The sequence below is a fragment of the Rhinopithecus bieti genome, unplaced genomic scaffold (genome assembly GCF_001698545.2).
Source record: "Rhinopithecus bieti isolate Rb0 unplaced genomic scaffold, ASM169854v2 scaffold_3062, whole genome shotgun sequence".
NCBI lineage: Eukaryota > Metazoa > Chordata > Mammalia > Primates > Cercopithecidae > Rhinopithecus > Rhinopithecus bieti.
The window spans coordinates 1046118-1058410 of record NW_016804432.1 but is presented as its reverse complement, the minus strand read 5'-3'; the positions used below and the strand labels follow the sequence as shown (position 1 = coordinate 1058410).

Genomic DNA, 12293 nt, shown 5'->3' with positions numbered 1-12293 from the left:
TCAGGTAAGATAAATCTCCGCCTTTTCATCCTTCTGTTTTCCCACCACTAGGCTGAAGAGCAGGCTGAGGCAGGGGCAGGGTAGAAGCTCATGTGCCCAGCCCTCCACTCAAAGTTCTAGAGTCCATCTAGACAAATCTTAATTTGGCAATAAAATGTTGTTTTCATAAATAGAGTTGAATCTTCTAAATCAAAGAATCTTTCTGAATATACAAAAGTGAAAAGCCATGAGTTGACAGTGTTAAGAGAGCTGCTACCCAGCGAAACACAAATTTGATAGATCAAAAGTGAGGAAAGTGACCGAAAAAAATGAAATGATGTCAGGCTTGAACCTCATTAAGTGAAGACTCTAAATAGTAGATAGTGTACACATGCACACATGATAGCACTAGGTATATTCTGCTTTAGTTCCTGCTGTTTCACTTAGCATTATATCACGGACAATTTCTCCTATCATGAGATATTCTTCAGAAATATAATTTTTGGCCGGGCGCGGTGGCTCAAGCCTGTAATCCCAGCACTTTGGGAGGCCGAGACGGGTGGATCACGAGGTAGGAGGATCGAGCCATCCTGGTCTTAAATCACAGTGAACCCCGTTCTACTAAAAAATACCAAAAAGGAAAAAAAACTAGACTGGGAGAGGTGGCGGGCGCCTGTAGTCCCAGCTACTTCTGGAGGCTGAGGCAGGAGAATGGCGTGGAACCCTGGGAGACGGAGCTTGCAGTGAGCTGAGATCCGGCCACTGCATCAGCCTGGATGACAAGCGGAGACTCCGTCTCAAAAAAAAAAAAAAGAAATATATTTTTAATGACTATGGTATTCATTAGACCATTTACACCTAACAGATGCAATTCAAACTTTTACTCAGGCTATTTGTGCTCTATACTTAGGTATCAGTTTTGAACCTAACACTAAATATATATATATAATGTACAATATTATTAATTATAATATATATTATATATTATATATAATATTATATTTTTCTCTGTGGGGTGAAATGGGCTGTATTGATTTTTATACATTATATATTATGGGTGAAATGGCTATTTGTTATAACATACATATTATTAATTAATATATAATATTTATACATTATATGTGTGTGTGTATATATATCATATATATAAATTTTTTATTTTTTTTACTTTTTTTGAGATGGAGTCTCACTCTGTTGCCCAGGTTGGAGTGCAGTGGCACAATCTTGACTCAATGCAACCTCCACCTCCTGGGTTCAAGCAATTTTCCTGCTTCAGCCTCCTGAGCAGCTGGGATTACAGGTGTGTGCCACCATGCCTGGCTAATTTTTGTAATTCTAGTAGATACGGGGTTTCACCATGTTGCCCAGGCTGGTCTTGAACTCCTGGCCTCAAGCGATCCACCTGCCTCGGCCTCCCAAAGTGCTGGGATTACAGGCATGAGCCACTGCGCCCAGCAGTAACACTAACTATATTTTTAATATATAACTATAGGTAAATCAATACACCTTGGAATAATTATAATTATCATAATGAATAGAAAATGGAAAAATAATTTTCTACTAAGTGTGTATCTTATATTCTGTAAGCCCCTTTACTTTCTTTCACAGCATGTTAAATATTGACTGAAGAAAATAATTTAATGACATTAAATCATCAACGGAGTAAAAAGTAGTTAGATTTGGCTTGAAACACAAAAATTATTTATTTACAGCACACCAAGAACCATGTAACAGCACTGAGTGAAATTCCAACAAATGTTTTCTCTGTATCATCTCACTTCAAGCTGGGGCCTCATTACAGAACAAACCCTTGCTTGAGCAGGATTTGGAGCTCTTCCCCCACATTTGGGAGGAGGCTTATCTTGGCCTCCCACTTCAAACCTTGGGAGGAAGCCCGCCTTTTGTAGAAATCTTCATCATGGATAACGATAAATTTCACATTTTTCTTTAACTCTGTCACAGTGAAGTTACCCAATGACCAGCAATGTAGAGGAGGAGGGGCTGCGCAAGAATAACATAAAAGATGTGAAAGATTGTTTAGAATTCAGGGCAGAGGCAGAAATGCAAAAATTCCTGAGCTTCTGCCTCTATCCAGCCCACAAGGAAAGGGTGAGAGGCAAGTGAAAGCGATAGATGATGGTGCTGGATTTCAGAGGGAAGCCTTGTTGGTTTTGGCAATGCCTGTTCCTATTGTTAGAACACCCCGCACACTGCTGGCAACTCTCTAAAAGAATATGACAAGTTTAACATGCAAGATTAATGCTCCTCTCCTGCATCATAGGATGTTATAAATAAAGCTGTAGCTTTTTATACACTATCAAATGGTATGCCACCCAATAGAAAGCAGATAAAGGAAACCCAAGAAAGCTAATTTTAAGAGAGGGAAAAAATGACATCACTGATGCATTTTAAACACATTTCAAAATACATTCAGAAGTGTTCACACATTGTGGGGATACAGGAAGTCTCTGGCCCCCATATACAAATTGCACGCATGTGTGTACATGTGTATGTGCCAGTGTATGTCAGTGGGTGTAACAAATATTTCGAGAGGTGACAAACAGTTCATGGATTTTACCTGTAGGAGAAAGAGTACATGTTATCATGGTGGCCCAGTTTTAAGGTAAAAATTAAGTCTTGTTCTAAATCCTTCATTTTCCAGACCAGGACCATCTCTCCCCACGGCACATGGAACCCGGGACCCTGCCTCCTACCTGTGCTGCTGTTGCTGCTGGGGTTGGCCTGGGCGGGCGGTGGGGGCTGCCCATCACTCAGCTGCTTCACTCGTTTGCGGTGGGATTTACCGTTGGAATGCACCTGAGCCTGGGCTGCAGAGTTCAGCTGGATGTTGCACACCTCACAGAAGGAGAAAAGAATTTTCTTTTTCTCTTTGCTCAACTGTTCCTCAGGCCTGTCGTTCTTTATCCCCTTTTCTTCAAAGCCCCGTAGAAAATTTGCCATATTCATGATTCCATCTTCAAGATGGTTGTCAGGACTTAAGGAGTACCTCATGCCTGATAATCAAAACAAGTACAAGTGCTTCTGAAATTATATAACCCTTCTTATTTTCTAGTATGATTACAATTCATCTTTAATGGTTTAAGCTAAAGTTGCCCAGCTACCCAGTGGTTACTCCTAGAAAAATAATCATCAGAAGTACCTAAGTAAGCAAGTATGGTCTTTGAAAGTGAGTTCCTTGTGCCTGGGGGTTTTTAAACAGAAGTTCCTTTCGCCTGGAGCCCTTTTACCCCATCCTTGCCCGTCTTCTCATCATGTCCCACCCTCTTTACTCTTTTAACTTCCCACCCATGAGATCTCCACTGGCAAATTACCTTCTTCATGAAACCCTTTCTGACCCTGGACACAAGGCAAGATCTGGTTATATGCTCACATTGTGCTATGTGACACCTATCAGAGTATGCATTTCTTAGGTAACTGTGCAATTACTTGGCTTATGTCTGTCTCCCCATTAGAGTATAAGCTCTATGAGGACAGTCACTTCATCTCTGGATATCCCTTAGGCCTACAACTGCACCTTTTACATAATAGGCATTCAAATTTTATTGAAGAAAGGAATAAATGATGTTATGAATCTGGGATTGTGAAAATGTTCATGTGTAGACACAAATGTATACACAATCAGTATATGCCTAGGCATATACAAACAGATACATGCCTTCACTGCAGGGGAGGTAACAAAGAACAAAACACCATATGTCTGCAGCTTACATTGGGTTGTGTTCTAAACGTCCCTTGATAAGTCAGCCAACAGGAATTTGGACATATTTTCTTATCCTTGTAGTGAAACAAGTTGTTTTTCGGTTTCCAGGTTAGCCCATTAACATCAATTTAATATTTGATGGAGTTGAAATGTAGAACATCTGAAATACAAAATAATATAAAATTTTAGTAAACTGGTAATTGAAAAAGAATAAAATAGAATAAGACATAATTTTGTATATTTTTAAGTATTGATATTTTCTTCATTTGTTTAGATAAAAGTACAGAGGTAGATTACAGACTAAGGGAAGATTCTAAAGGGATTTTCAAAACTTTGAGACCCTTGGTTGATGAAGATTGTCTTGACATTTTTTTTCAGTGCCCTTTTATGTAATTTTTCATTTTAGTTACTACCAGGAATACCAGCATTTTCAAAATTATCAGTGGGATAATAACAATGTTTTGGTTTACAATTTGAATAAATAAAAGACATTTCCCAAAAAGAAAGGGGAGGGGAATTTGGCAAAAATTAAGGGAAAACGGTATGTGTGAGGAAGAATGGCTGAGGTGGCAGTGCTGTGCCATAAGAGATGAAGAGTTTATATGAAGGAAGGATCGTGGCTTGTAAGGGACTTCTGCTCATAGAACAAACAAAGCAAGGCATTGGCTTTCAACAGTCCTTTTGATCCAAGTTGTCTCGGAGCGCTAAGAAAAGGAATGAGCTACTAGAGACAAGTCCATATTTGGAGTGTTCACAAGTAGGATGTTTAAAATTCAGAAAAGGCATGACCATAAAACCAGATATTGATTCTAATGTACAGTATGCCAAAAAATCTCCCTATTCATACCCATACATCCAATTATGAAGGTTGTTTGAACACTGTTAATTTCGATATGCAAAACCTACTTGTCCCTTTTAATACTCTAACCTGATAATGCCATTTTAAGGAACTCTCTTACACAAAATTTTCCAAGTCAATCTATTCCTTTTAGCTCTGGCCTTAAAGTCTGCTCAGACTATGCAGAAATCAGGTTTAAGCAGTTCCTGTAGCTAAGCTACAGAAAATAATTCAGCTATAATTGAAATGGGGTTTGAACTGCACATAAATATTTTTTCTTTTATTCCTTAAACCTAAGATATTATGTTATCACAAAGTCACTTTTCTCATACAACTTAAGAAAATATCAGTGCCGTATTAGTTATGTTCAAATATCTATATCTTCTCTTAAAATATTAAAACACATAATAAAAAACATAATAAGAATTAGTTGAAATAAGTAAGTGATTTTTAAAATGAGCTCATTACTAACATTTTGCCCTGTCTAGAAAACTAATCCACTGTGAAACATAAGAAAAGCCAATAACGTTTAACCTTGCAGAACGAGGCCAGGCACCATCGTACTCAATCATTGAAACCTAAGTTTATATTTCAACTCAAGTAAGCAAGATCCTTGACTCAGCGGAGAACTGTTGACACTTTCATCTGACAGTTTAACCTTTGGAGGTGCCCAGGCTTGTCCATATTGCAAACTAACACATAGTATTTCACAGACACGGGACATACATCATAATGTTCCTACGACTCTTTTGTTTGCATTATCTTATAAAAAATAAAGCCATGTTACCTGTGCTTTTATGATTGTCATTTATCCTGGAAAGTATTCTACTTTTGATTTATTTAAATATACATATTTTAAGTTGGAAGAAAGAAATCTTTCATATAAAATAAATGGCTCTTCTAGAATTCTGTAACCTTTCAGAGTACCAGCATCTTTCATAACCTTTCAGCTGTATTTTACCTTCTCCAAGAGTTACTTTCACAAGTGATCTCCCAAACCTCCAACATCGCATTCACGGGCCACTCTAGAAAAGATCCAATGCCTGGGGGTGGGGTATGCATTCTGTTCACCAAATCCCAATTTATTAGTCCTAGTTCTGCCTTCACACTACCTTTTCTCTCAGGGGAAAAATAAGGTTAGCTTCTGCTAAAAGCCACTTGCAACCAAAGTATATTTAGCTGCAGAGGTCTTGGGGAAAAGACCTAGAGGTGGCAGAGAGGCAAGCTATCAGTCTCAGCATCCACTTTTGGCCTAAGATGATATAATTTCTAGGCTTATAATATGTGTGAATGTGATAACATTTATAATGTCAGCTTTCTCGCTAAGGGGAAAGTAACAGTGAGTTTAAATGGAAGAAGAGAGAAAAATCTCACTTTCTATTTTAAAGTTTTTCATCAGACTATCTTAATTACACATTTCACTTGAGTGGGAGAGAAGGACTTTCGGGGGTGTCTGATTTTAAACAGAGCAGTGGGCAGCACTGTGCTTTGGACTGCCAGGAATGACTGTAAGAAAAGTCAGGAAAACTGAACCAAAAATTCTATGCTTTTTTTGTATTATTTTGCCAGATTAGATGACCAACAACTTAACATTTGTAAGAGAATAAGATACTTTAGTGCAGGCAAAAGAATGAGAAAAGGTTGGTTCTTGAGTTGCTGCTTTTGGAGAAAAGAGCTGATGAATTCAAACTGGACAGTCAGGGAATATCCAAAGGAGTGATTTTAAATCACTAGGAGGAAATCCATCAGGAAATTTTCCAATGTTACAACTTTCCCTAGGATTTTCCCTGACCTGCATTGTTATCCAATTGTTTTCTATAATTATTTGAAAAAAAAAATGACACTGATCTGGGGGTAAAGACATCTCTGTTGCACATGTACAGTAATACATCCTTTGACTCAGAGTGGCCTCATCAGATGGAGAACAAGTTAAGAGACTGCCTCCCCTTCTATGTAAGTGTGAAAAGGCTCATTCTCCAACTCAAGTCAATCAGTTTTATCCACTTCCCATAATTCCTTAACCCCTAACAACTTGGCTTACAACTCCTTTCCACAGGTAGTGCTTGTCTTTGCAAAGTCACTATAAACACTTCTAATTGCCAAATCCAAGATGGCCGTTTCCTTACTCCCCACTTTCCCTGATGTCCTCGTGATGCTCCCTTGCCAGGGTCTCTTCCCACCTCTGCATTCCTGAGGCATCGTGTTCACAAAGTTAGCACAACACACAATTCTTATATTATTGGTTTTATTATTTATATAGTTTTATGATATGTATACGGTTTTACTTATTCACTCGCTCATTTCAGTATATTGTTACAGACTAGGTAGGCAGAGGGCAGGATGCCAGGGAGAAAACAGTGAACATGGTCAAGGAGATGTCTGAGAGGACCAAACAATCCAATGAGAAATACAGAGGAGAAAACAAGGAAGTTACAACAAAGTACAATAAATTCTTTGGAAAGGTATACATTTTCTTCCCTTGCTAGATTTCAAGCTCCTTGAGTATAAAAACTATGTTTTATTCATCTTTGTATCCTCAGCATCTCAGATTGCATTTTGTATAAAATAGGCACTTAATAAATGTTGGCTGCATAAATGAACGCACTGTATTTGCGTGGGAGGGTGTGAGGTGAGCGGGGTGGGAGGTGAGTGTGATGTGTGTGTATATGTGTTTTATGTGTTTGTGGCTTGTGGTATATGTGATGTGTAGTTTGTGTGTGGGGTGTGTGTGGTATGTACTGGGGTGTATAGGTGTGGAGTGTGTGTGATATGTGTGTGGTCTGTGTATGGTATATGTGAGTGTGATGTGTATAAGTGTAGTGTGCATGGCGTGTGAAGGATGTGTGGTGTGTGGGGGGGATGTATGGGGAGTGTAGGAGGTATATGGGTATAGTGGAGGGTGTGTGTGGTATATGTAGCGTGTGTAGTATGTGTGTGGTATGGGCGTGGGGTGTATGTGTGTGTAGCATTGGTTGTGAACACAGTAATGAAGGTCAATATTTTCTTTCTTTTTTTTTTTTTTGTTTTGAAACAGAGTCTTGCTGTGTCGCCCAGGTTGGAATGCAGTGGTACCATCTTGGCCCACTGCAACCTCCACCTCCTGGGTTCAAGTGATTCTCCTGCCTCAGCCTCCTGAGCACCTGGGACTACAGGCACACATCACCACACCCAGCTAATTTTTGTATTTTTAGTAGAGACAGGGTTCCACAATGTTGGCCAGGATGGTCTCGATCTCCTGACCTTGTGATCCACCTGCCTCGGCCTCCTAAAGTGCTGGGATGACAGGCATGAGCCACTGTACCCAGCCAAGGTCAATGTTTTCTAATTATTTTAGCTTGTATGTGGGCTAAGCACACAGGTGTTTGCATTCTGAGATTAGGAATGGTAATAACGGTGTGCTCCCCAAGGAAAAAGCATCATCACTCATCTGCAAACTAAAATCCCAACTGTTTAGGACAGTCTTTCATCCTGTAATTAAAAATAAGGCTTAAAGTTCAAATTCTGACAAAACAGGGGTATATTGTGTCAGCATCCATGTGACATTAGCTCTTTCCTGCAACCAACTTTCTCAGGCAATGGAACATGGGGTATTTTGGGAAAGTTTGGGGAATACTTTGTGAAAATTAAAACACATAGATGGAGAAGATATAGGGCTCTGGCACTGCTTTTTACCCATTTAACTATGTTGAAATGCCGGTACTGTCTCCTGAACTTGTACGCATAGGGAGGCAAAAAGTTGAGTTCTGAGTACCAGACTACAAACAATTCCTTTCCCCAAAATACAGTTTCAGAGAAAACTAGGAGAATATTCGGAGAAAACTAGAGAATGTTCATTTCACTGAATGTATTGGTATATTTCATAATAGGATTCAGATATGAGAGGCTATATTTGATCAAATTCAACTAATCATTTATTAAACACTGATTATAGACAATATGCTATACTTGGCCCTATGGTTAAAGAAATGTATAAAATTAAGAATCTTAAAAAATAAAAAGCTTGTGATACACTAGAAGAGGCAATCCTTCTGCTACTCATTGTTTAGGAGAGTGACTATGGAGAACTCTCTGCATAACAGTCCCCAAAATACTTTGAACTTTTTACATTTGAATGAAGTTATTGCTTAGTAATTGATTTCACTAGACAGTTTTTTGGTCTCATTTTTTCCTCAAGTACTTACTGGCACTTTGTTGAGTACTAGTGAAATAGATTTTAATTGGGGTGCTCTGGTCTAGTGTGAATCCCAAGAGATTGGGATTATTTGACATCAATGGCTGAGTCAGAAAAACTGACATTTAAATGTTCCTAGCAGTTTGTTTCCCTTGCAGAAAAATTTTGAACTCAGCTTTGGAGGCGCACTACTTCTTTATTTTGGAAAAAGCATCTTAGAGGATCTTCATATTATGTAAAGGTAAAGCATAGACTCTATTCTGCAATGGAAGCTCTGGAGATAATACAGCTCCAAGGAACTTAATCTGCTTTCCGCAATCATATAAAAGGTTGTCTTCACTGTGACACAGCTGCATCTCTACAAATTATCTTTTCTTTCATAAAATATTTCTTTCCTGCAAGTGGATTTAAATTGTATTGCCCCTGAAAGTTTTTGTTAGATACTGGGAGATGAATGTGTTCAAGTAGTTAACTACAGGAGATCAGTGGGGACTGGAAGCTGCAAGAACATGAACACATCTTACTTCCAAAAGAACAGCCTGGAATTGTTGAAGCTTGAACTGGACTATATTGCATGGGCCCCATATTTGGGGTCATTCCTGATTGAATAAACCCAGCTTTGGAGAAAGTACTGATGTTGTTCTGAATTATCCTAAGAACTAAAGAGAAAGATCACACATTTGTAGAAGGGTGCGAGAAGGAAGAGATGTTTTCACTGTCAGTCTTACCAGAAGATTGACAGGGGGCAGGAAATGGACACTGAGAGGTATGAGACTGTGACTGTCTCTGGGCCTGAGGGAACAGGAGGCCTAGGATCTAGACATGTGAATCTTGTTCCAGGCCTTCCTGCTGTGGAAGGGTAAGCTAACCCTTGAAATGGGGTGACGGGCCTGAGACCGGGCAGAGAAGATTTTACACAATACAAAACACCTGAGGAGGGTTTTGGTCCATGAACTCAGGGAACCCACATATCTATTTACAATTGTTGAATTATCCTCTTGTATAACATCCTGCACCTTTTTAAAAAATCTTCAAACCATCAGTGAAGTCATGCAAACATCACAATTGATCTTCCTATTACTGTGGGGAATTGTGCAAGAGTCTGGGATGGCATCTGGGGTGAAAGCCATATATGAAAGAGTAGAACAATGGGCTGAGGGATGCTGGTGACCAACGACAAGGAAGTTAGTGGTCCAAAACCACACAGCTGGTTAAGATGTTGAACAAAAACTGGCTTGGGATATCTCAGGGGCTCAAAAAATGCTCAGGACGGGAAACAGATAAAACATTGGAATTCTTGCAGCTAGTAGGGGAGATATTTGAACTATTTTTTGAATTAGGTAATATGATGGGCAAACAGGTTGGGACATTTATGTTACCTAAATGTAAAGAAGATAAGGCTACTTTATTCTCACTTATTATTGTAGATCCAAAGCCAGTCAGATGTCTAGCACTTATAAGGTTCTCCATAAATCTTTGACAAAATAAAATAAGTGTTATGATTAATTCAGCTACAGTTCAGCTTCAGCCAAAAGCTGATAGTTAATTTGTTCCTGGCCTTCAGAAGAGCCAACTGCTCAATACCTATGTAAATCAGTATCTTTTCCGGCATACTTGTTCATCAAAGTATCTCAAGTTATGGTCACATACAAATAGCATAATGATGACAATAATGAGAACAAGGAATGGATTTTATTTTTAACGCAAGAATATCAATTGTATATGTATATTTCAGATAAAACTAGAATTGAAAGTATTATTTTATGCTTACGACATTGAGACTCTATCGATAGAAGGAAAAGAATTTCTTCTTACAAGCATAAAGTGTCACAATAATTAACATGAAAGCTGTTAATTTCATGAAAAACAACTACAAAATTTCTTAATTAGTTAAATAGAAAAATAAATTGACAGCTAAATGTAGCACTAGCTAAGTAACTATGGACAAAACATATACATACTTTGAAATACACGTATCTATAAACAAATACTATTAGGATGGAAATTAGATTATGCTATAACTCGAATCTTTGTAATGATATTAAATAAATACTTAAGCACTATTTTTTTAATTTCATGAAGGCATGAACTTTTCTAGGAAAAAATGGAATCTATTTGAGAATTATTCTCATCTTTTAAAGATGAATTAAAAGCAAAAAACCAGCTTTGCTACCTCTAAATAAATTATTACCTCAAATAGATAATTAAGTAATACTTAACTCATAATTTTTACTTCCTCATATCAAGAGGCTTTTTATTTATTTATTTATTTTGGAGGGGGGAGCGGGGATGCATGCTTGCTCTGTTGCCCAGGCTGGCAGGCAGTGGCACGATCTAGGCATGCTGCAACCTCTGCCTCCTGGGTTCAAGCAATTCTCCCACTTCAGCCTCGCAAGTAGCTGGAATTGCAGGTATGTGCCACCATGCCCGGCTAATTTTTGTATTTTTAGTGGAGACAGGGTTTCACCATGTTGTCCGGGCTGGTCTCAAACACCTGAGTTCAAGTGATCCGCCTGCCTCATCCTCCCTAAGTGTCAAGAGTTATTTTTAATCATAGAATTGGGCTTTATTCTTAGTCAAATACTGATTTTAACAGTTAGCTTTTGGTATTCAACCAAAATGTGTATGCAGTATACCTCTAACTACGAGAAAGAACAATCTTTATTGACTGGGCTCCATAGTCTTCTTTATATGAGGAAGTCTAGATTCCATTCTCCCTCTGCCCTGCAGGGCACTGTTATACAGCATGAAACAGCAGCAGAGCACAATACAGCAAACTGCAAAATATAACCAACATAAAAACCTGGGCAAGGGCAGATCTTGCAGCTCTGTTCCTCCTACTACGATTGCCAGGGCTGGAGTGCAACCATATACACTTTCCTAAGAGGGTCCTGGAAGCACTCCACCAAGTCAATAGCTGAGTCTTCCTGGGAGGTAGGACTGAGCTCTCCTACCTGCTATGGAACATTTTAGGGGTGGAAAGGAACACATGCAATTGAACGGATGGATTCCTACAAGACAGACCCATCCATCGAGGAAGTGATATTTTCAGTTCACTGACTTCTCAGGTCATCTTTACAAGTTTACAAACAAGAATGGTATTCTCTGGATTTTGCTTTGTGGGAAAGTATAGGTAGAGTCAATCAAAGAGAACACATTACATAGTCTAGTTTTATTTCCAGTCATAATTTCTATATGGTCCATCTAAACACATTTTTGAAATTATTGCATTTTATTTATTATAAAAGTAATTTATATCATTCTAGAAATTCTGGAGAATACAAAGAACAGAAAAAAGATTGGAGAAAAATCTTCCATATTCCTACCTAAGTGAACCACAGTTTGTTACATGTGCATAACAACAACAAAAAAAAGTGAACCAAAAACATTATATGTTTACTTCTGGTCTTTTTCATTTATAATTGATACACAATAATCATTCATGTTTATTTCTAGCCTTTTAAATGTGCATATGGTTTTCACAGAGTTCCGGTTAAATAACAGACTTGTTAAGAGTTGAAATACATAAATGTATTATGACTGAGCTCTTAAATTGATTATATTCAACTACAATTTCATTAACA

At 38.2% G+C, this 12293-nt stretch overlaps 1 protein-coding gene across 3 annotated transcripts in view; it reads right to left on the bottom strand.

Moving 5' to 3' along the window:
• ZNF385B (zinc finger protein 385B) overlaps window positions 1–12293 on the bottom strand; it is a 439446-nt gene that overhangs the window by 340856 nt on the left and 86297 nt on the right. For 2 of the 3 annotated variants that reach the window (XM_017868262.1, XM_017868263.1), the window contains exons 2-3: window positions 3709–3860; window positions 2694–2993 (exon numbers count right to left, since the gene is read on the bottom strand). In XM_017868262.1, coding sequence (XP_017723751.1) covers window positions 2694–2991 — 298 coding nt within the window. In that variant the 5' untranslated portion in view covers window positions 2992–2993; window positions 3709–3860. Of the gene's footprint in view, window positions 1–2693; window positions 2994–3708; window positions 3861–12293 lie in introns of those variants that run through there. The other variant, XM_017868271.1, reaches the window with a different exon arrangement.